This window comes from Centropristis striata, chromosome 23, assembly GCF_030273125.1.
Source record: "Centropristis striata isolate RG_2023a ecotype Rhode Island chromosome 23, C.striata_1.0, whole genome shotgun sequence".
Taxonomy (NCBI): domain Eukaryota; kingdom Metazoa; phylum Chordata; class Actinopteri; order Perciformes; family Serranidae; genus Centropristis; species Centropristis striata.
This window is the reverse complement of record NC_081539.1, coordinates 19,603,270-19,627,799: the sequence shown is the minus strand read 5'-3', so window position 1 is coordinate 19,627,799 and position 24,530 is coordinate 19,603,270. Positions and strand designations below refer to the sequence as shown.

The 24,530-nt window shown below is 42.3% G+C and overlaps 2 protein-coding genes across 2 annotated transcripts; both read left to right on the top strand.

The window, feature by feature from the left end:
* The first annotated feature begins 1,058 nt into the window (after positions 1 to 1,058).
* Positions 1,059 to 3,809, top strand: LOC131962436 (uncharacterized). The gene is made up of 3 exons (XM_059327437.1): positions 1,059 to 1,437; positions 1,618 to 3,653; positions 3,790 to 3,809. The coding sequence occupies exons 2-3, from the start codon at positions 2,453 to 2,455 to the stop codon at positions 3,807 to 3,809; spliced, it is 1,221 nt and encodes a 406-aa protein (XP_059183420.1). The 5' UTR covers positions 1,059 to 1,437; positions 1,618 to 2,452.
* Positions 3,810 to 15,973: 12,164 nt separating this feature from the next.
* Positions 15,974 to 20,840, top strand: si:dkey-12l12.1 (uncharacterized). Its single transcript, XM_059327166.1, has 6 exons — positions 15,974 to 16,182; positions 18,505 to 18,552; positions 19,646 to 19,756; positions 20,123 to 20,242; positions 20,501 to 20,581; positions 20,669 to 20,840. Exons 1-6 carry the CDS (start codon positions 16,060 to 16,062, stop codon positions 20,717 to 20,719), a joined length of 534 nt encoding a protein of 177 aa, XP_059183149.1. The 5' UTR covers positions 15,974 to 16,059; the 3' UTR covers positions 20,720 to 20,840.
* Positions 20,841 to 24,530: the final 3,690 nt, after the last annotated feature.

Sequence of the window (24,530 nt, the reverse complement as noted above, 5' to 3'; positions counted from 1 at the left end):
GCTGGATGAACAATGGTCGCTGTGCTGTGATAATAACTGTACAAGCCTCGAACGAGCACATTATATTTACATCATTGCTTCCATAAATATAAAAGAATATAATTTATGGTGCAGGTATCTTGCATCTTTTCAAAGACACTGGAATTTATAGGTTGAGAGTTTCATAATCCACACATGGAGACTGTTACACCATTAAGATCACATCAAGATTCTGAAACTAACTGAATTACTTTTACTGACGCTTTTCCTTCATGTGCTCATTTACTTCATTTTCCGTTTACAGTTACTGCAGAGCAGTGGTTTCTAAAATTGGGAGATGGGCAAAATGTGCCACATTTGTTCATTTCCGTTGTTTTACTACATTTTTACATTATATTTAAGTGACAGCTATTTGGCTCATGGCTTTTAGTGGAGAGGGGAGGGCGAGCTGTCCCACGCTGAGATACATCATCTGCAAGGAAAATCAGCATAGGACCATGGGAATTTAGGACCCTAGGAACTATGGACACTTGGAACAAAGGGCCCTGAGAATATAGGACCATGGGAACTTAGGACCCTAGGAACTCAGGACACTTGGAACAAAGGGCCCTGGGAATATAGGATCCTGGGAACATAGCACATTGGGAAGGTAGGACCTTGAGAACATAAGACCTTGGGAACTCAGGACACTTGGAACAAAGGGCCCTGGGAACATAGTACACTGGGAACTGGTTGTAGAATGGAGTTCTCCTTTCACCAACAGTATGTCAACAGAGCTACTGGAAAGCAACCTGTTTAAAACCTCAAAACAAAAATGTAAGCACAAATGTTTAACTGCCACACTTTGTCAGTCTTAACATTAAAACCCCAATAAATCATTTCAAAGTAATAAACTGACTGTAACCCAGAAAATGTTTCAACACATACCTGGCTTACTTTCTTGCTTTTAGGGAGTAAGATTGGAGTTTCTCACTCCGTTAAAACCACCTGAAATATTTGTGTGTATGACTCCCTTCAGATGTCAGTGTAACCCACGTTAAAATATGATAAATAAATAAGAATAAATAACATTAAAAAGCTGAATAAATATGTTTAAAAAGGATTCATTTAATGCTAATTCATCTGAGTTAATTTAAAAAGGATTCATTTAATGCTAGTTCATCTGAGTTAATTAAAAATGTAATACAACGTTAATTTGATGATAAAAGATTAAAAGTGTGCCTATGTAAATTCATGTCGCTGCCCCTTTAAGGGCCTAGTCGCAGCACCTCAGTGACGCTGCAGGAGCAGAGACCTGTAGGAGAGAGCAGAGGAGAGATCGGAGCGAGCGAACGGCGATAAATTAATAGAAAAACAATTGAAAAAGGTTTATAAAAGTTGATTTTAGAACCTGTGAATGATACCTACCTGATCGTGAATTGACGGGGATACGATAAGTACTAAACTACACCGGTTTTGGTGAGTTGTGTTTACTTTGTTACATTGTTTTTTATTGTTAGCAGAGAGCTAATGCTAACAACGTAGCTGTGTTGTTAATTTTCAGAAAGTAGCGCAGCAGTAGTGTTATAACTCCAGAGAAATGAAAAACAATTATTGTGTAACTTGAAGAGTTTATTTTGTTTATGACCTGTTACCCAGGTCAGGTTTTTTTGGACGGTTGGAGAAACGAGTGATCTGCAGCGTGCAGGCGTGCACATCCACGTTTCCACGGACAAGATGGCGAGCTAGACCCGGACTTTCATCTCATCTCTCACCGTTCAGTGAGGAAATCTTGCTTGCTGCCGGAGTGGTAGGAGTGTCGGGATTTAACTGAACTGGGAACTTATATTTTCTTTTTTGAACTGAACTCGGACTGAGACTTTTCCTTGAACTGAACATAATTGAACCACATTTGAGTTGAACTGATTGAAAGTGTCATGCTTTTATTTTGAATTCTATGTTCATGATTTTGAATGTGATCTGAATTAATTGTGGTCCATTTTCATTTGATTTTGAGACTGAAGAAACTGAAACTGGAAGAAATAGAGTTAACTCATGATAAAAATAAAATAAAATAGGAGATCTAAAACAGGTTTAACTTACCTGTTTGAAACTTATTGGAAGACCGGTCAAATTTAACAAAAATAGACTGATCAAAAATAGTTCTTAACCTAGCTTGGTTAAAGAAAATAGAAGAGAGTGAAATACTTTTTCTACTTACCTCAATATTTGAACCTGCAGGGTAATTTTTTGTTTTGTTTTTGTACTGTGTTTTATATGTTTGCATATTGTCAGTAAATTGCCGGCCTCTACATTTAAAGCTACGGTCTCTGGTGTAATCAATTTGCTCCCCACTCCTTAGAGCCTAGAACTAGTCCAGTGGCGCAATAAGTGGTGTGATACCGGTGCTACAAATTTGGCGAGCTAGCCAGGAGTGGTTTAAAGCATAGACTAGTAACCAGAGACCGTATAACATTGTTATCAGTGATTCAACATGGATGTAATTCAAATGAGCAGTGTGAAAATCCCTAACTCAGTCATAGTTAGTGGTATAGCCGGTACAGAAACTGATGAAGAACTATATGACGTCCTGAAACGATATGGTTCTATTCAAAGGATAATCCCTGTAGATTTCGCTGAGCCAGCGTCAGGCAAACAGGTCATTGTAGAGTATGTGTATGGTGCAGCTATGCAATCACTCTCACCTTTATTGCCATACAGACTTGACAGTAAAACCCAGACAGACATTACCTACTACATTAGAGCCTTAGCCAGTGTCTACACACCCGTAGCTAGCAAAACAGCTACACAGACTTACCTGTCAGAGTTAAAGGACATTGCAAAACAGACTGGTAAAGACTTTGCAGCAGTCCTCAGAGAAGAGCTCTCTGTCATCAGTGACACTGTCGATCTGGATCACCCAGAGACCCAACATGAAGATATGGAACAGAACTCACCTGATATCCCAGAGCAACATGGCCCTGAGGCTGCCGAACAGCTAAGCCCCCTGCCTAGTGCAGCCCCCGAGCAGCATGTTCAACTTCATCGGTCTCCACCACCGACACCATCTAAAGAAAAGACACAGCCTGCTCTGAAACTTTCTGATGTCAATCCACCTGACATACAAAAGGTTATAGTTGAGCACATAGTGAGAAATGAAGACTCTGCCTTGCAAGCGCACTCTTCATTGAGACTCAGACCCTTCTCTGGGCGTTTCCCCCGTCCCAACAATGAAGTGGATTATGAGACATGGCGTTCCAATGTGGAATTTCTCCTTAAAAGCACAACACAATCTGAACTATACAAGTCACGGAAACTGCTTGAAAGTCTCTTATCACCTGCTGTTGACATTGTGAAGCACTTGACACCTGAATCTCCCCTTAAAGTGTACTTGGAGATCTTGGACTCTGCTTTCGGCACTGTCGAAGATGGAGATGACCTTTTCGCAAAGTATCTTAACACCATGCAAGATAATGGTGAGAAACCCTCAGCTTATCTTCAACGGCTGCAGGTGATGCTGAATACCACCTTCAGGAGGGGAGGTGTAACTGCAAGTGACCTTGATCGGCATCTTCTCAGACAGTTTGTCAGAGGCTGCTGGGATAACATCTTGATAGCTGAACTCCAGCTAGAACAAAAGAAACAGAAACCACCTACCTTTGCTGAACTTCTCCTGTTACTCCGCACAGCAGAAGGTAAGCGTACTTCCAAAGCATCCCGCATGAAACAGCACTTCAATGTTTCAAAGCCAAAAGTGTCTTCCCATTATCAAGGTGTTTATGAGCAGAGTGAAGAAGGCTGCAACTCATCTCAGCCAACTCTTGATCACAGGTCTGAAATCCAAGACCTAAAGAAGCACATTGCTGATTTACAGTCCCAGCTCACACGTTTCGCACAGAAAGACAGCAGAAAGCCTAAACCAGCTGCCAGACCAGTAGCTCCTGATCCAGCTAACATAAAGTCCTCAGCTAACACTCCAACATCTCAAAAGCTGCAGTCTCACAGCCGAGATGTGAACAATAACACAAGCAATAGACCAAGGCCTTGGTATTGCTTTAGATGTGGAGAGGACGGACATATTAAGCCTCAGTGTGAAAGTGAGCCGAACCCCCTCCTTGTAGCTGAAAAAAGGAAGCAGCTAAGAGACAAGCAGTCAGCATGGGATATTCAGCATGGCACCCCAAAGCTAGATCCTTTAAACTAGACCCAGTTCCGGTTGAGGGACAAACGGGGACTGGAACACAGACAAAGTGTCCCAAAAAGAAACTGCACAGAGCTTATGTGCGCTCACATACACAAAGACAGTCATTAACCCTGCCAAAAGGTCTGATTGGAGCCAAATGCACCGCACAAGTGATCGTAGGTGGCAAAGACTGTAGTTGCTTGTTAGATTCAGGCTCTCAAGTAACAACGATCCCCAACTCCTTCTATCTAGAGAACCTGTCTCACTTACCTATCAATTCCTTGAACGACCTGCTTGAAATAGAAGGAGCCAACGGTCAACATGTCCCTTATCTTGGCTATGTTGAGGCCACCATCAGGTTCCCAAAGCGCATGCTTGGCGTAGACATTGAGGTGCCCACACTGGTTTTGATTGTGCCTGATATGCGCTCCACATTGTCATCGGTGCTGATAGGCACAAACACTTTGGATGTTCTTTATGAACAGTACGCAGACATCGCACCTCAGTACTATGAGTCTCTTCCCTATGGCTACAAAGTTGTCTTAAAGACTCTTGAAATCAGGAAAAGACAGTCTGTTGACTCCAGTCTGGGAGAGGTGAGGCTACATAGCAAAGATTTTGAGACTATTACAGCTGGACAGACCAAGGTCCTCGAAGGATCAGTGAGCTGCAGGACACCTGATGCTGGAAAGTGGGTGATGGTAGAGTCACCAAAGTCAGCTCCCCTGCCGGGTGGCATCCTGGTAACAGATAGCCTGGTAAGTTTACCACCAAAGCTGACACGCTGCATACCAGTCATGCTCAAGAATGAGTCACACCATGACATCACCCTGTCTCCGAAGGCTGTGATAGCAGAGATACACGCTGTTAAAAGTGTCCAATCTGTTAAGACTTCCGACTCAGTCCCCCCCACAAAACCTGACCACAAACCAAATCTCAACTTTGACTTCACAGACTCACCTGTACCCAACGAGTGGAAGGAGAGGATAACTGAGAAATTGAGTTCCATGCCGGAGGTGTTTGCATTGCACGAGCTTGATTTTGGCCGCACTGACAAAATAAAACACCACATAACCCTCAGTGACGAGACGCCATTCAAACATAGGCCAAGACCTATACACCCCCACGACATAGAGGCTGTGCGTGACCATCTCCAGAAACTCCTTGATGCAGAAGTCATCCGTGAATCGGAGTCACCTTTCTCCTCGCCGATTGTAATTGTCAGGAAAAAGAATGGCGAAGTGAGACTCTGCATAGACTACAGGAAATTGAACCTCCAGACAGTAAAGGATTCGTATGCCTTACCCAATCTTGAAGAGTCCTTCTCAGCGTTGACCGGGTCCAGATGGTTCTCGGTGCTTGATCTCAAATCTGGCTTCTATCAAATAGAAATGGAGGAAGCAGACAAACACAAAACTGCATTCGTCTGCCCACTGGGATTCTTTGAGTTCAACAGGATGCCTCAGGGGATAACTAATGCCCCTAGCACGTTCCAGAGGCTCATGGAGCGTTGTATGGGAGATTTGAACTTGAAGCAAGTCTTAGTCTTCCTAGACGATCTCATCGTCTTCTCCTCGACACTGGAGGAACACGAGGAAAGGTTGATGCGCGTGCTCAACCAGTTGAAAGAGTTTGGCTTAAAACTATCACCAGGAAAGTGCAAGTTCTTCCAAACCTCTGTAAAGTACCTTGGCCACATTGTATCTGAAAAGGGCATTGAAACGGATCCTGACAAGACAGCAGCATTAAAGACCTGGCCAAAACCAAGCAACCTGAAAGAGCTAAGAACCTTCCTGGGATTCTGCGGTTATTACCGCAGGTTCGTAAAAGACTATTCAAAGATTGTGAAGCCACTCAACGAACTCACTGCTGGCTATCCGCCGCTGAGAAAACGCACTAAAACCACAGTGAGTCCTGAGAAGTACTACAATCCAAAAGACCTCTTTGGCGACAGGTGGACACCTGCTTGCCAGGTAGCGTTTGACACCATAATCGGAAAGCTAACAACTGCCCCCATCCTCGGGTTCGCTGACCCCAAGCTTTCCTACATTCTACATACAGATGCGAGCACCTTGGGCCTCGGAGCTGCCCTCTACCAGGAGCAACAAGGGCAGAAGCGAGTTGTTGCTTATGCAAGTCGAGGTCTGTCGAAATGTGAATCCAGGTATCCTGCGCACAAATTAGAATTCCTTGCCCTTAAATGGGCAGTAACAGAGAAGTTCCAAGACTACCTGTACGGGAGCCCATTCCTTGCTGTCACCGATAGCAACCCATTAACGTACATTCTTACCTCTGCTAAGCTCGATGCCACGAGCTACAGATGGTTAGCTGCTCTGTCAACATTCGATTTCCAGCTACAATACAGAGCCGGGAAACAAAACCAAGATGCAGATGGGCTGTCCAGGCGTCCTCATGGCAGATTACCTGATGACACATCATCACAAAAAGAGTTGGAGAGGATACAACAATTCACAAAAAGACACTTGTCAGAGACTGATTATGCAAATCTGAATGAAAACACCATCAAGGCCATCTGTGAGAAGCACTTGATTCACCAAGTGATTGGCAGTGACTCTGGGGAAATATCATCCAGCACCACCTTGGTTGTGTCACTTGCCCATCATCCAAAAGCTCTCCCAGAAAGCTTTGAAGATGAGGATCAGCTTGGTGGTTTACCTGTTGTCCCCTTGTTAACACCAGCTGAATTGAGAGACAAGCAAGAAGCTGATTCTTGTATCCGTGAAGTACTCAGGCAAGTGGAGTTGGGAGAGAGACCTCCACCATCCTTGAGGAAGGAACTTCCTGAGCTTGGTCTCTTATTAAGAGAATGGAACAAACTTGAGGTCTTAGATGGTGTTCTGTATCGTAAGCGGCAAGAGGGTGCTCAGACTCAGTACCAGCTTGTGCTGCCTGAAGCCCTGAGATCTGTAGTCCTTAAGAGCCTCCATGACGACATGGGCCACATGGGCACAGAGCGCACCCTAGACCTCGTTCGGAAGCGGTTCTATTGGCCTAAAATGTCAGCCGAGGTGGAAACTAAGGTCAGAACCTGCAACCGCTGCATACGACGTAAGGCCATGCCAGAGAAAGCTGCACCACTCATCAACATCGTGGCTACAAGACCACTCGAACTTGTGTGCATGGATTTTCTCAGTGTGGAGCCAGACTCCAGTAACACCAAAGACATCCTGGTCATTACCGACCATTTTACGAAATATGCAGTGGCTGTTCCCACCCCGAACCAGAAAGCCAAGACAGTGGCTAAGACCCTATGGGATCACTTTTTTGTCCACTATGGAATCCCTGAAAAGCTCCACAGTGACCAAGGTCCCGATTTTGAGTCCCGAACAATAAAAGAACTGTGTGAGCTCATTGGCATTCAAAAGATAAGAACCACCCCTTATCATCCGAGAGGGAACCCTGTAGAAAGATTCAACAGGACCCTTCTCAACATGTTGGGAACCCTTGAAAACCAGAAAAAGAGTCACTGGCGAAACTATGTTAAGCCATTAGTACACGCTTATAATTGTACTAAGAACGAGACAACTAGTTTTACCCCCTACGAGTTGATGTTCGGCCGGCAGCCAAGATTGCCAGTCGATCTAGCCTTCGGCTTACCAGTCAATCACCAGCCAGGCTCTCACTCGCAATATGTCCGCAACCTGAAATCTCAACTCGAAGACAGCTACAGAGTAGCAACTGAGAATGCTAAGAAAGCAGCAAATCGCAATAAAGCAAGGTTTGACAAGCATGTCGTCGAGTCCACCTTGAAAGAAGGCGACAGAGTCTTGGTTCGGAACGTTCGTCTCAGAGGCAAGCACAAGTTGGCCGACAAGTGGGAGTCCGACGTGTATGTTGTTCTGAGACAGTCTGGAGATGTCCCAGTCTATGTTGTGAGACCTGAGACAAGAGATGGTCCACAAAGAACCCTTCACCGTGACCTCTTGCTGCCATGCGGGTTCCTTCCTGTAACCACAGTTGAAAGTGAGACTAACACACCAAAGGCAGTAAGGCGACCAAGGACTCGACAACATCCTAAAAATGACAGTTCAGATGGAGCTGATGGGGATGAGTCCCAATCCGACTCAGAGGAATATCACTATCATGGCCACAGAAACCTAAGAGTGGAAACACTAGGGTTCGACCTTATCCCTGCAACCATGGAACACTTGCCAGAAAGGATTGAACCGGAACCTCACAAAGAGTTGATTGCTGTTGAGCAAAATCCTTCAGACGTAGCTAAAGCTTTCCCTGAGGATTCTCCAGTAGACACCTACGACCTGAACTTACCTGATCCTGAAGAGAACGACATACCTGATCCTGTAGAGAGAGACTTGCCTGATCCTGAAGAGGAAGGCTTGACCTCTGTAAAGGAAACTGGAAACCTACCTGAGGAAGATCTGGATAAATGCCACTCTCCTATTCAACCTGTTCAGGAAAAGAGTGAGAACGCCAGTGCCACGGACCAGACTGACATCCAGATTGAAGGAGAATGTTCAAGAAGGCCTATCAGAGACAGAAAAGCGACTAAAAGACTGACTTACCCCGAGCTAGGGAACCCGTTAGTTACAATAGTCCAGTCTCTACTTCAAAGTTTGAGTGACGTGTTTATAGACTCCCTCGAAGGGCCTCATTTTCCAAGACCCCGCCCAGAGTTATGAAATTATGGTCTAGATAGAATGCACAGGGACGTGCATTAGGTAAAGAGGGGAGGATGTAACCCACGTTAAAATATGATAAATAAATAAGAATAAATAACATTAAAAAGCTGAATAAATATGTTTAAAAAGGATTCATTTAATGCTAATTCATCTGAGTTAATTTAAAAAGGATTCATTTAATGCTAGTTCATCTGAGTTAATTAAAAATGTAATACAACGTTAATTTGATGATAAAAGATTAAAAGTGTGCCTATGTAAATTCATGTCGCTGCCCCTTTAAGGGCCTAGTCGCAGCACCTCAGTGACGCTGCAGGAGCAGAGACCTGTAGGAGAGAGCAGAGGAGAGATCGGAGCGAGCGAACGGCGATAAATTAATAGAAAAACAATTGAAAAAGGTTTATAAAAGTTGATTTTAGAACCTGTGAATGATACCTACCTGATCGTGAATTGACGGGGATACGATAAGTACTAAACTACACCGGTTTTGGTGAGTTGTGTTTACTTTGTTACATTGTTTTTTATTGTTAGCAGAGAGCTAATGCTAACAACGTAGCTGTGTTGTTAATTTTCAGAAAGTAGCGCAGCAGTAGTGTTATAACTCCAGAGAAATGAAAAACAATTATTGTGTAACTTGAAGAGTTTATTTTGTTTATGACCTGTTACCCAGGTCAGGTTTTTTTGGACGGTTGGAGAAACGAGTGATCTGCAGCGTGCAGGCGTGCACATCCACGTTTCCACGGACAAGATGGCGAGCTAGACCCGGACTTTCATCTCATCTCTCACCGTTCAGTGAGGAAATCTTGCTTGCTGCCGGAGTGGTAGGAGTGTCGGGATTTAACTGAACTGGGAACTTATATTTTCTTTTTTGAACTGAACTCGGACTGAGACTTTTCCTTGAACTGAACATAATTGAACCACATTTGAGTTGAACTGATTGAAAGTGTCATGCTTTTATTTTGAATTCTATGTTCATGATTTTGAATGTGATCTGAATTAATTGTGGTCCATTTTCATTTGATTTTGAGACTGAAGAAACTGAAACTGGAAGAAATAGAGTTAACTCATGATAAAAATAAAATAAAATAGGAGATCTAAAACAGGTTTAACTTACCTGTTTGAAACTTATTGGAAGACCGGTCAAATTTAACAAAAATAGACTGATCAAAAATAGTTCTTAACCTAGCTTGGTTAAAGAAAATAGAAGAGAGTGAAATACTTTTTCTACTTACCTCAATATTTGAACCTGCAGGGTAATTTTTTGTTTTGTTTTTGTACTGTGTTTTATATGTTTGCATATTGTCAGTAAATTGCCGGCCTCTACATTTAAAGCTACGGTCTCTGGTGTAATCAATTTGCTCCCCACTCCTTAGAGCCTAGAACTAGTCCAGTGGCGCAATAAGTGGTGTGATACCGGTGCTACATCAGGCCTCAGCCACAGTGACTTATGATTTAATTGATTATCTACAGACTGAATGTTTTCTTTCCCTGGGAGCTTTGATGTCTAAATTGATAAGTTATGGTAATGTGCAGACAAGATAAAGGATTGCATTTGGAATAAAGCTGTATTTCATCTGTCTGCTGTGGGAAAATGAGGGCTGTAATGGCTGAGTGCCTTTTTATTCAGTGAAATTCTGTGGCGGGCATCAGATGTAAGATTAAAGACAAATACTGTCAGTAACTGATGATATATTTTAATATTCACTTTGAGTCAAATGAGCACTCTTCTGTGTACTAATGCTCAAACAGCCAAGGACACATAAATGGAAAGTGAAATGTAAGAGGCCAGACAATAATCCCTCTTTGTTCAATGACAAACACACAAATTGCTGCACAGCCGTACTGTTTTTCCTCAGCGTCGTCCTTGGCTTCCTCCACTGTTTCCACATGAGAGGATTGAAAGCCTCGCTGCTTTTCTTGCACCTTTCACAAAGCTGTTACCCAAGCGGCTGCATAGAAAGAGAAGAGGACAATGTGCTGTAGGAGTATTGATTTGTCATCAGACCTATAAGGCTGTCCAGCTGTACAGAGTGAAGAGAGAAGACTGGGTTTCATTCTTCGTTTCTCAGCCAAAGGTTATTATCATGACCGGACATATAGTATGCACACACTGTTCATACTGTATCCTCCCCACACAGAGTTCTCTTCTCTTCTCTGCTACATACACACATACACACAATACCAGCATACACTAATCCAGGGACATGATTTGAAGCTATTTGGAGCATGACTGAGTTTGGTTTGACAAACGACGGCCTGAATAGGAAACATTTCATCTCCAAGGAAGCTAATTGACTATGGTCAATGGTTCAATGAAACGTAGCATCTTATATGACCTGCTATAATCTGTTTTAGTGTTTACATGCATATATTATTACATTTTTAGAAAAGGGTAGTTGTCATTTAAAGATTGCTCTTAAAAAAAACTCTTAGATTATTGGACTGTTATTCATACTGTGAGTTCAGAACATATTCAAAGCAAATTATAAATAAAAAGCCAGCATGCCTAAATGGAAACACTTAGATGCAAATTTACCCAAATCACAAAAACGTCAAACTTGAGCACAAAATCATTGTTACTTCTTAGCTCTGGCCAGAGCCAGGACAGCAGTTTTCCCAATTTCAGACTAAATGCTAAGCCATCTCATGGCTGCAGCTGAGTGTGCAAGCGTTTTTCACCAGAACATCAAACTAGTCCTTGAACAGTTAAACTTCTCACAGGGATCAGTCACCCATTTCAACAGAACCAATATACACTATATGGACAAAAGTATTCGGACGCCTGACCATTATACCAACAGCAATTCCAATGTCATTGTATTCAAATACATAAACTTTAATATGGAGTTAGTCCCCCTTTTGCAACTATAACAGCTTCTACTCTTCTTAGAAGGCTTTCCACAAGATTTCAGAGTATTTCGGTCAGAAATTGTGCCCATTCATTCTGTAGAGCATTTATGAGGTCAGGCACTGATGTTGGACGAGAACAATCTCCATTCCAGTTCATCCCAAAGGTGCTCAATGGGGTTGAGGTCAGGGCTCTGTGTGGGCCAGTCAAGTTCTTCCACACCAAACTCATCAAACCATGTCTTTATGGAGCTTGCTTTGTGCATTTGTGCATAGTCACGTTGGAACAGAAAAAGGCCTTCCCCAAACTGTTGCCACAAAGTTGGAAGCATAGCATTGTCCAAAATGTCTTGTTATGCCAAAGCATTAGTCCTTCACTAGAGATAAGGGGCCTAGCCCAAACCCTGAAAAACAGCAACACCATCATCCCCCCTCCACCAAACTTCACAGTTGGCACAGTGCAGTCAGGCAGGTAACGTTCTCCCGGCATCCGCCAAACCCAGACTCAACCACCTGACTGCCAAACAGAGAAGCGTGATTCGTCACTCCACGGAACACTTTTCGGCTGCTCCACAGTCCTGTGATGATGCGCTTTATACCACTACATCCGGCGCTTGGCATTGGACTTGATGATGTAATGCTTGCGTGCAGCTGCTCGGCCATGGAAACCTCTTGCATTAAGCTCCCACCGCACAGTTTCTGTGCTCACATTAATGGCAGTGGAAGTTTGGAACTCTTCAGCTATGGAATCAGCAGAGCGTTGGTGACTTCTACGCACCATGCTCATAAACAGTCGCTGACCCCCCTCTGATTTTACGTGGTCTTTGCAGAGGTAGCATTCTATCACAGTAACACGCTTGAAGTCACTGAGCTCTTCAGAACAACCCATTTTGCATCACAAATGATTGCAAATGGAGACTGCATGGCTAGGTGCTCGACTTTATACACTTGTGGAAAGGGGTCTGATTGAAACACCTGAATTCAGTAATTAACAGGTGTGGCCAAATACTTTTGTCCATATAGTGTATGTTAACCTACCCCTAGTTCTATGTTTATATTTCTCATAAGGAGGATGGATGGTCCACAGCAAGGTCGAGTGATTATACAGAGTAACGGACAATGTAATGTTACTCCTGAGCCTGCCATTGGCCACCCATTTCATACGACATTTACCATCGCTTCTGCTATCTATTTTGCAGAAGTATGCATCATCGTTGCATCCTGGGCTTAATACTACCAAAGACAATTGTGATTGATTGAAAAATGTTTTAAAAACAAACAAAGGGGAACATTTTTTCTCTTATCCCAGGGTTGAAACGACTGCAGCCAGATGTTTCTACAGTGCTGACACAGCGTTGTGGATATAGGTCTGGCTTTGGGAGACCAGGGAGAAATGTGTCTGGAAAGACTCAATCATGTCGAACTTTGTAAATGTATGTGTAACACTTACACACAACAAACAAAATTTCGTTAACCTCGATAGATTTGGGTGGATCCTTTTTTTTCAAAGATCTCAAAATCTGGGCAAATAAAACCAAAACTATCTGCATGAATAGATACCATGAGTTAAGTGGAAAAAAAGGTTTCTCTGTAATTTGGGTGAACCAACCCTTTAACAAATGGGGCCCGAGGAGAGTCGATGTTTCAATTACACAATCCAAAACATCCATTACTTTGTGAGTCATGTCTCCTTATCCAGATGTTGTTTCCTAAGTCACATTTCCTGTTTTCTGTCATCCGTCTTCCTGCTGCCAAACAGCTTTGTTTCTTACCATCAAACGCAGACACAAACACATTTCTACAAGTATTCATGTGTCACAAATTACCTATCCTCTCATCTCTGGTCAGAGCAGACAGTTGTTTTTCTGTCACAAGGTCAACAGCTGCTTGCTGTACAGCATTTTCCTCCTGACAGCGACTCAAAGCCAATCCACTGACGAATGACACTTCTCCATAGGGAGGCAGGGGAGGTGAATACTGAGAGTGGCTCAGAGAGTTTCTTTTTTACATTGAACTCCTTGAGATGCATTAAAAAGTTACTTTAAACTTGAAAGTGTGGAGTGAATAACAGGGATTTGGGGTATGAAATAACTCTCCCTCACTGTGATTACTGTCTCTTACACGGCCACATTGTGGTTTGTGAGAAGTTAATGCAAACTTGTAACCTTGGTAACATGATTTCAGCATGTCTTACAAGAAGCCATCTGATGTTTTGTTAAACTAAAGCGCAGACTGTGATCCTCAACAGGACTGGCACTGGAATGAATTGCTTGAGCTGTCCGGTAAAATGGCCGACATGTTTGTCCACTCGTAGTCCATTTTGGACTTGGCTGCCAAGTAAAGCAGTGCTTGCCGTTTTAAGGTCATTTTTCACTCTTCCCTCCATTTGTCTCCTGACTAAACATCCCCTCCACTGATTCACATCATTACCCTGCTGCTGTCTAGCCAGTGGTCTCGCTGAACCTCCGGGGAGAAGTTGCAACAATAGTTCCTACACAATGTCGAATGTATCTTTGAAGAAAAAAAGGGGTGAGATTGGGAGCAGTGGATGAAGACGTGTAACTATTATCACTCTCCCCACTTAAACTGTGACTCACTGGGAATTTGCCAGAAACATTACACATGCTTTCACAATCTTTTTCAAGTTTGTTGAGTAAGAAGCTCCACTGATATGCTAGAGGACAGGGAAGTGGTATATTGGCTTGTCTTGGACAGGAAATGAAACTCATTTAATTTCCACAATTTTCACAGCAGTTCACGTTTCCGAAGCCAACGGGAGACAATTCCTCTGTGACCCAGAGCCTGAGGCTTGAAGACATTAGACTAGATTCTCGTCCTCCCACTCACTCTTTCCATCCTGTAATACACCTTGAAACAGGGTGTCTATTCATCTGTAACATGCCCTATCAGGAGATGCATTGTTTATGGTGTGCTGTTTTAAAGGCCATTTAAACTCCCACTGAGGTATATTACCCCTTCTCAACATGCATCCCAGATAATTTAAAACATACTGTACAATTTAAAGAGAAAATTAATTCTAACACACTAAAAGTTGTTTCCCAGCAGCAAGATGCGGGGAAAAACGGTGCAGATATACGCATGGCAGCCACGCACACCAGGCCTGGTGCAAATTATCCACGTGTTCTGTTTTCCGCTCAACACAACAACAAAAATAGCTAGTGTGTGGCTTGAAATTGCACAGCAGCTGGAATACAATACAGATGTTAATGTACAACGACAACTAGTGTTCGCATCATATTTGAGGTCTGATTAGCATTTGTATTGTGAAGTTAAAGTCAGTTACATTAGCACCTTTATCCTATCCTGGCTGCTGGGTGATCTCTCGGGATAAACCTTCCTGTATTTGGTTGTCAAGGTTGTTGTCGCTGTGTTTGTCGTACAATATGGGGTGCTGAGAAATAAATGGATAAAACCTTCCCCCATTTTGGCAGCAAGCTAGCCAGATCCATGACCCAGCGGTATGATATCAGTTGGAACAAAGGATCAAGAACATTTAGTTCCACAGGCGTAAATCTGAAATCGAGGTCTGTCCAAATAAAAATTTCCCTTCACAAATTCATAAGAACCCACAAATTCACCATTTATAATTCTGCGATTTTTTTGGGCGGCAATCAACACTCGATGTGGCTTCAAGTGTCTGCCTTCGCCTTTCAGCTTTTTCTTTCTCAAGTGATCATGATCAGTTTCCCTAATAGACTTGTAATGGTTTTTATCCAAATCTGACAATCCTTTGCCACTGTTCATTCAACAGAAATCTGTGAGCTGAAAGATGGATTGACACTGTTGATAGCTGCTGTATATTCCACTGAGAAGTCTACTGAGGAGTAATTACTGTAATTCTAAAAGGCTTACTGAAGTGTTTGGATCAGTGCAGAACAGTATAAACAAGCGCTGCACGTATACTTTTTGAAAGCACAAGGAAAGAGATTCATCTACACTAAGCCAGGAGACTAATTCCCTGCATAATGCAGCATTTCTTCGAGACATTACAAGAACCAAACCACCAATTTTTCATTTGTTATGTACAGAGGTTTGACAGCACAAGTTTCCTCTCTCTCTCTGCTCTCTATGTGCTTTCTCTACTTACACACATAAGCACACACACACTTTGGCAGGAGCTACAGTGCAGGCATAAGTGGAAAATGTCCTTTCTTTGAGTAGTGGGGTAGGGGGAGGCAGTTTTTAAAGGGGAGGCCCCTCAAGATGTCTGACATGTTTCTGCAGGACCGCAGGCCACTGGCTGGCGTAGAGCACAGGCTTGTGGTGGGCTGTTTGTCTGCGTGAAGCTGGCATGGCCTCCCGTTCCCCTGCATCTGTTCCCCATTAGCAGAGCCGAGAGTATAAAGCAGGGAGCTGACAGGGGCTGGGAACACTCGAGTTCCTGCTTGGATCATGGGGTTTACTATCTGGCTGTGCGTGCTGTGTCTGCAGGCGAGCCTGCTGTCACACGCCCTCGACTGCTCAGGAGCAACACAGGGAGAGCTGTGTGTCAGCGGACAGACCGCAGACGCACAGGTAAGAGACACACTTCTAATGGACGTGATAGTTATGGAAGGACAGTGGTAACCAAAGGTGTTCATTATTTATCAGTCATCATCTGTGCTGTTGTGACACTACAGGGGTAAGCAGCCTGTTTGAGTCTATTTAAATGTTGTTTTTCTCGAACAAACTACATAATAATTAACCTGTGTCTGAAACGAAAGCTAAAAGAATCTGAATTATCAGCATTTTCTCCAGCAAGGACACCACAGAGCACTTTGTGTAATGCAAGCTGGCAGCGAAGCGTGGAGCTACATCTCTAAAGTTATGTTGTCAGTTTGATTTTAATTTCAAAAGTTAAAGTGTTAGAAGTTAAAATGTAGGAAATTACAGTGAAATTTACAAAAAAAAAGTGTAGGCATTTCTGTCTCTTTTGTACAACCATGATCTCAGTTCATTTCAAAATGTGTCTCTCACTCATCTTCTTTTAACCAACATTTCCTCCATGTGTTCGGCATAGATAGATTCAATAGGGAAATCATTAAGAATGCACCTTAACAATCAGTGGAACTCATGAAAAGATGATTTTAACAGTTTGTACTTTGGGTTTAGGTTTAAATGACCGGTAAAATGCTGATTTAGTTTTTCCTCAGACGCAGTGTGGTCAGTGTTTATACAGTAAGTTGGGTCAAAGGATGCCAGTAACTCTGCTGGAATGTATATTCACTGTGACTCCTTCGAAAGAGGCTGCTGTGTGACGATAATAGTGGTCAAGTGTGTGTCAGGATGGCAGTAGACGTGTACAGTCTAACCCTGACCTGTAGAGACGTATAATTTTTTTTTCTAACAGAAACAAAGTCTCATTGTAATGGTTTTTACAGCCACCACACCAAAAATATACCCCTCTGTGGAACAAAATCTTTCAGCTCCCTTTTTGGCTTTTCATGTGGCTCGCGGCTGTTATACTTTAAACTTGCGGTTGGCATTTTTCTGGGGACAGTCCTCATGTTCTGTCCAAAGTAATCACCCTCATCTGGACAACGGATTGGACAGCTGCGAGGAGGAGTGAGGAGGATTTTCACCCACACATGAAAGGGTTTTCATTGGGGAATTCGGTTCCATCTGAGGGAGTTTGTGCCACATATGAGCTTTTCTGCAGCAGTTATTTGTATTATAATTATAGCATGCACAGTTGTTTGCTTCAAATGTGGTGGGAACTAACTAATAACTGATGCAACATCTTTTCGGAGGCTACATTTGGTTTGGTTTACTTGAGTTTCCCACCAAGGTCATGTGTTAAGAATGGAGTGGAATACATTAAATTTATGGGACTCAACAACACATAACAGCAGAGAGCCAGATGGACTGTGGCAAAAAATGTGGAAAGGTAAGGTAATTTAAAGCTGAGATGAGCAAAATATTTAGCTATCACTTATTTATTTAGCTCACATCACAATAGAAAGAGTGTTTGACATATACATATTTAGTTCACTTATACCCATTGCAGAGTTGTTACACGGCAAATCACAAACAGATCTAACCTTAAAATAAGTATGTTATGGAACTTACACATATAAATTCACTTATGTTACATACATGACATCAGTTAAGTATGTAGGTTTACTTATGCACGCGAGTTAAATTAACTCAACGTTGACTTTTGGTCTTTAGGGTCAAACGGCAGCGTTAATTTCCTCCTCCCTATGTGGACTTTGTTGCTCTTTATACTTTATCACCTGACTTCCTCCTTTGCTCCCATCATTTACTATGGCCACTAGGGGTTGCAGCCTAACAATAAATGTAAATACGGGTTGGGTGTTCCCAGTGGCACACCTGGTAGAGCACGCACCATAGAGGCATTGTCCTCGTAAGTGGGCGGCCTGAGTTCGAATCTGACTCGGAGCCCTTTCCCGCATGTCTTCCCCTCTGTCTCCCACTTCACTCTGTCCTATCAATAAAAGCCCAAAAATGGCCAAAAAAAATCTTTAAAAAAAAAAAAAAATATATATATATATATATATAAATATGGGTTGTAGGTTGTAGTAAGTTGCTTGTACAAATGACCTTTTGGGTCATTTTTGGGTGGTTAGGACAATTTTTTTGCTGACAAATTATTTGTCATGTAATGATATAAATTGTGACATTCTGTTAGACAAGACAATGTGTCCTGGTTTGTCTGGGTCGGTGGACTATTTTCACAGTTAAATTGAGAAAAAAAAGGAACAAATTGAAAAACCCAATTACTTCCTCTTTTTAGTCAGTAGCTTTAACTGTCAAAACGGCGTACTGAATCACGCTGCAGTGTAACAATATCAACAGTATCAATGTTTAATCTGCCTCTCCTCTTCCTCTCCTCAGTATGATGACCAGAAGCAGCAGAGGGCGCTATCCTTACCTGAAGGAATGGTATGTGCCAACGCTCACAGCTGTACTACGTAACTGCTTTAGTCTGAATCCTTAAGTCCCTCTGTGAGAGAGTACCAGAAGTGAGATTAGGGAAAAGACACTATGGTACTGGAAAGATAAGGCCGAAACATACAGAGGGGAATTTATTGTTGTGTGGAGAGGGGAGTTAGTTGTGAAGGGTTGTTAAGTTCATTCTTATATAACACAAAACACAATGATGTTAATCTATTCAAACTGATATAATTAGATAACTATATTCCTGCGACAAATGGTAATATGATGTAATTGTGACAAAGCTATCCGGCAGTAGCACCATAGAAGCAAAACACACGTTACTGAAGTCCCAAACACACAATGGCAATGTCTGCGTTCCTGCAATAACATATGCATATTGCAATTACCCCTCAACTCAGAACTGTACAGCTGTTGTGCCGCAGCAAATTCTCAAATATTCCACAAAGCTCCTTCAACAATGAAAACTAAAACAATCATCAAAATGTGGGTCACTCGCAATCACTGTAAGTACTTAAAATGGCAGAGCAAATGATTGCGGGGCAAATATTTTGAAGCTAATGTAGTCGTCTTTGTTTTCAGCTGAGTGGAAAAAGAGAAAGGACAGGAAGTTATTATCCAATACTGGAAACAATCTTTTTTTATTTCCACACTTACATAACTTGGAGGAAGGGGAAAAAACATTGATGTAGTCAAGGCCCTGCGGTAGCGTTATAAATTTACCACAAAGTCCTAATTGGCAAACTGAAACCTGTTGTTTCTCACAGTGACAGTCCATTTATTAAGAAAATGAGTGGATCAATAGCAGTGTTTGGTTCATGTGCAGATCGATGAGAAATGCAGGAAACGGCAGAGCCACTGACAATAATCATTTTGCACTTTCCTCCCCTTAATGCTGGAGTTCGACAGCCTAATGTGACAAGGATTGGACAGAGCAGGACAGGATGAGAGGGGCAAATACACAATGGTCAACTCAGTATCCGCTTCGCATAAAATTTTAATGCACTTTCCCACACATGGAGACGTGCAAGAGTTGTTGTTTCCCTCTGTGGTTGTGGTTGTGACTGTCTCACCCTTGCAGGTTTTGTTCAGACGTAAGAGACAGTTGGAGCGGAGGGGTCCCACCCACCAGAGCCTCTCCAGCCTGCCTGGGTCCGTCTCTGTCAAAGGCTTCCCTAACACTCTCATCCAGGTAAACCACTTCTTGTTAGTCACACAGGAGTCAGAGTGAGCAAAAGCCAAATGCGGGGGAAGGTGGGGACTGGTTTACAGCGGTGGCTGCTGCTGCCAAAGGACCAGTGAAGGTTTTAGTCATCCTGAATCATCTGTATGTGCTGAAATACAGAAATGAGCAACAGAAACCAGGAAATAGATTTTTTGAAGCACCATATAAGCGCATAGAGATAAATGTGTAATAGTTAAAAAATCTGGGGTGGAAAGTGTTTTTCAAATTTATTTTAGTGGATTCAAACAGAGCCTGTGTGTGTGTGTGTGTGTGTGTGTGTGTGTACAAGATGTATCAATGTACATACTAATCCCTGCGTCTGTCGTGTTTTAGGCTGATAGGTCCAGGCGACACTTGACACTTCAAGCTGCGAATAAGAAAAAGAACAAGCGTAAATCCCGCGTTGGCTCCTACTCCCTCCTTAGCAACGACAAGACATCCACCCCCCTACAGGTGAGTCTCCATGGCAACCCCTGAGCAGAGGAACAGCTGGGGCAAAGAGGCCGGATGTGCAGGCAGAGTTATAAGGCCCCCTTACTTAGTTTTATTGGATCACTTTGGTCTACTTACTCACTGGTATCATCTGTTTGTTGAAATGATCATACAATGTTTTTTTTCTGTTTTTCACTGGAATATGTTCATCATAATATCTTTAGACAGGCCATCAGTTGTTAAGAAACATCACTCCTCTGTATGGGATTTCACTTCCAGGTGATTAGAGCAAGGAGACAGGCGAAGACGGACCCACCCAAGAGGGGGAGCTCAGGTCGCTCTGGGGCTTTCTCTGTCCTGGTGAGTCAGCATATACAGTGTTTGTTCTCCCACACATTAACTTATATACTTGATGAATATTTACATGATGTCTTCTGTGTTCTCCAGGGAGATCCACAGAATGATGGACAGAACGACAGACCCAAAAGAAGCATATAGAAGACGAGTGCTGCAAAATAAAGAGCTCTCTCATTTTGGGAAAGCCTTACAAGGGGCTGTGCACAGAAAAATGTGTCTAAAAAAGCCCAAAACAAAACATGTAAACACAAACTGAAGATTGGTGTGAAAATCTAATTTGTAATGAGAACTTGTGTGTTTATTTGGTTTGAGTAATTTTGATGTGTGTGTCCACCGTTATGGTGTGTTCACACTAAAGGAGAAGCTAATTTTTTCGCACTGTGGGATTACATACCAAGTCAATGCAAAGAATCGAGTAGATGCTGGATTCGCTTCAGGTGGCGCAAGTGGATGAAATTTTGTTGAAATGTTGACATTTTTCAACTTGAGCGAGAAATCGGCGCAATGCTGTGACGCAAAAGCCCATTAGCATTGAATATCCTGCATATCGTAACCCTGATAAATCCTATTAAAAATCAAGCATTTTAAAAGTTGGTTGCTTGTCATCTTGCGAGATGAATTCAGACTTTTTACCCATCAGCATTTAATGTATTTATTTCAGAAAACTTTTAATCTGGTTATTGAAATTAAGTCACAGCAAAATCCATTATTTCGGGTTCATATACTGCTGTAGTACTGGCAGTCATCCAGACACAGCGGTAAAGTTCACTGAGCTGTGTGCGGATGATGTGATGAACTCAGACACGACAGCATTTGGTTTTCCGACTTATCTGGGTATTCCACGTCAGGTACAAAGCAGTAATAGTGGTTATTTTGGCCACGGCTGATGTCAGAAAGAAAGGGTGGCATTGTTTACACTTGGTCAAGTAACGCTTATAAACATAAATACGATCCCATGGTTAAACTCGGGCAGGCAAAAATTTGCTTCATGTTTGTTGTGAACACACCATCAGTTTCCACTGTAAGCTAGCTTACATTTAGCCAGTCTGCACTACCGGATGATTTTTATGTACTATTATAAGTTTCTAATATATTACTGCATGTTATAAAATCAAGTTGCAAATGATCCCATATTAATATTATAGTTTGTTGTAACCTATTTAATCACAGATTCCTTATGAAGATTGGGGGTATATTTTTGCAGAAATATTTCTTGTGTTGTTGTATCAGATTTCAATAAAAGTTTAGTGGGAATATATGGTGTAAGTCTTTAAACATTAAGCATTTTATGCTCCACTGGAGCCTCCTCTATAAAATTGGATAATAGTTCTACACTCTGTGCTCCATTAAGAAATTGTACAACAGTAGCAGCTCAGTCTTTCCCTCTCTCTTTCCCAGAATGACACGTTACATTTCCCACTCAGGAGGCTGCGAAACTGCCCAAGACCGATTCATAAAATTGAGTATCATGGAGAAGAAACGCCACTAAGTCCCAAATTACAGATGGCGAGTGTTAAATGTATGGTGCATGGTTAGCAAAGATGGCAGCAGGGCAAACCAGCAGGAGCCTCTTCTGTATAAAAGGCCTTAATCCATTTACATCACAGCAGCCAAGGGCAAATAGCCTGTGTGTGTGTGTGTGTGTGTGTGTGTGTGTTAGAGAGAGAGAGAGAAATTTTAATGTAGTCCAGACCATCTGTTTCAGGAGTCAAACTTTGTCTATTTAAATATCTTGTGTCATTTTTAATTCATTTGGCCAGGAATGGAAACAGTATGGTCTGAACCAGAAGGCTTGTTTGAGTATTTCTGCAGGACACTGACGAAAATGTGCGCACAGAATCTGATCTTTGTGGGCTGCTGTGCATCTGGGTCGCTACGTATTTACAGCGTTTCCGATTACAAAAATCACCTGTGTCAAAATTCTGTGATGATCGTATGCTGGGTTAAAAATAAAAGCGGCAAAAATGACACCTAAAAATGGCCCACCCAAAGTGATGCCACCAGAAAATCCAGAGTATGAGGCAATCTGATGAGGAAAAAAGCCTGTTTAAAAGTGTAAGGCAATCTAAATGAATGGGATGAGTCATCCTGCGCTCATTTGCTGATCAAAGCCCTCAGCTCATGACGTGGGTATGCAGTCTCATTTTTATGGTTTTATAGACACAGAGTGTGCAGGGAAAAAAATAACCCAACAAAATGTTATTTATAAACTTGGCATTTTCCCTGAAGCAGATAATTGATGCTGAATATGCTTCAGCAGCTCGCTCTGGGAGAATATAGACAAGTGTAAGGTCCTGAGCTGTTGACATAGCCATCAGATAACCTGGATTAGCTGCTTGCAAACTGGCTTTGTGTTGTCTTGGTGACAAACAACCACAGGATGCCATCCGGATTTCTCAGAAAACAGCAATGCTCTGATAAGGACCAAGAGCTTATTATTCCTATTTAGAGGCAACAAGAGAAGCACAGCCTCAGCTCACTCCCGTCATCATCATCACACACACACACTGTGACAGCTGCCAGCAGGGTATCACTAACTGACTGTACCCTTGGGCTAATGCATCCTGGGAAAACTTGTACTTCTTGACCTAGAGGAACGAGACAAAATTGTCCGAGTGTGTGCGCATCAGTTGCAGACGGCGCACACAAACAAGCCCCTCCTGAAAAGCAATATTGCCGTCTACAGACACATTATAAATAGAAATCAACCGTATAAGCCAGTTTCCTCTGGTGATGTAACTGTTAAATTAAAGTTCAGACTTCAATGTGAGCCTGTGTCACAGTGTGTGGTCAACACAAAGGGAATCCTTATAGCTTATTCCAGTCACTGCGGTTGTGTAATGATGTGTGGCATTGTTTCCGCTCTGCTTTGGGTTCAGTCATCCCCTAAAGAACAAAGCTGATGATAATCACTACAAACAAAATCATTTGGAAGCCTTCAATCTATAGTATTGTGGTAGGAAATGGCGCAGGCAAAGTGATATGTCACAACTTCCCAAAAGAGTTTCAGTCAGGTTTGTATGCAGTTAGTGGCTTACAGTCAACATCCTTTTCAAGCAGCAGAGGAAACCGCCGCGTAAGTATTAGTTGACAAGAGCATCTCATCCCAAACAACATGCAATGTGGGAAAAGACGAAACAAACAAGTTCTACGTCAGCAGTGGGTAGCAAGTTTATCTTTAGGGAAGACGGGAGTCAGGAACTACACTAAAAAATTTTAGAACCATCCAGCGATGAAAAAGTTAATACTGTCTTGTTTTTTTTATTGTCATCACAATGTGAATAAATATATAGGTGATTTAAAGGATCATTTCTGTTTTATAAATACTGAGTCTTTTGCTGCGCAATCCATATCACCTCTAGTGGTAGCCTCATATGTAGTGAACAGATGTGAGTGGAATCAATGCTTTGAAACTCTTGGTAAGGTTATTCCCCAAGATGTTTACACATTTCTTTAAATAATGTGAAAAGTGTTCGCTAAATCGCTCCTGGCAACCACTGCACATTTCGTGTCGACAGAAAGTGACATTGGCAGGACGGATACATCACTCACTACTAGCAGGTTTGTCATATTGGCAAAGAACAAAAAGTCGGGCTCAATGAATGGCTTGAAATAAAAATATCGTCAGATTATTAGGCTTAGCCAAACTAATTTGCAATGGAAAATGAATGGTAAAGGGCCAAACAGCTGTCAACATCCATCACAGTTTACGGACTTCTTGGTTCTTTGTTGACCTACTTTACTAAGTTGTGCATGCACGCAATTTTCCTGCACAATGAGGGATAATTGCCTAAATTTCTGGTGTGCTGTTTTTGTTTTTTTACCATCAAATAAAAGGTCCAAATAATAATTTGGGTAAATTGTTGGCTTGTTACAATACACAGACAGCTTGTGTTTGTAATGGACTATATTGTAGCAATGTCGCTGTTTTCCTAGATCATAATGGTTGCTT

Excerpts from the sequence above, each read along its gene's own strand:
- LOC131962436 (XM_059327437.1), top strand. The coding sequence starts at position 2,453 with ATGGATGTAATTCAAATGAGCAGTGTGAAAATCCCTAACTCAGTCATA. Across the intron at positions 3,654-3,789 it reads GTTACTCCGCACAGCAGAAG|GTCTGAAATCCAAGACCTAA; the intron begins GTAAGCGTACTT and ends TCTTGATCACAG.
- si:dkey-12l12.1 (XM_059327166.1), top strand. The coding sequence starts at position 16,060 with ATGGGGTTTACTATCTGGCTGTGCGTGCTGTGTCTGCAGGCGAGCCTG. Across the intron at positions 16,183-18,504 it reads GACAGACCGCAGACGCACAG|TATGATGACCAGAAGCAGCA; the intron begins GTAAGAGACACA and ends TCCTCTCCTCAG. Across the intron at positions 19,757-20,122 it reads TCCCTAACACTCTCATCCAG|GCTGATAGGTCCAGGCGACA; the intron begins GTAAACCACTTC and ends GTCGTGTTTTAG.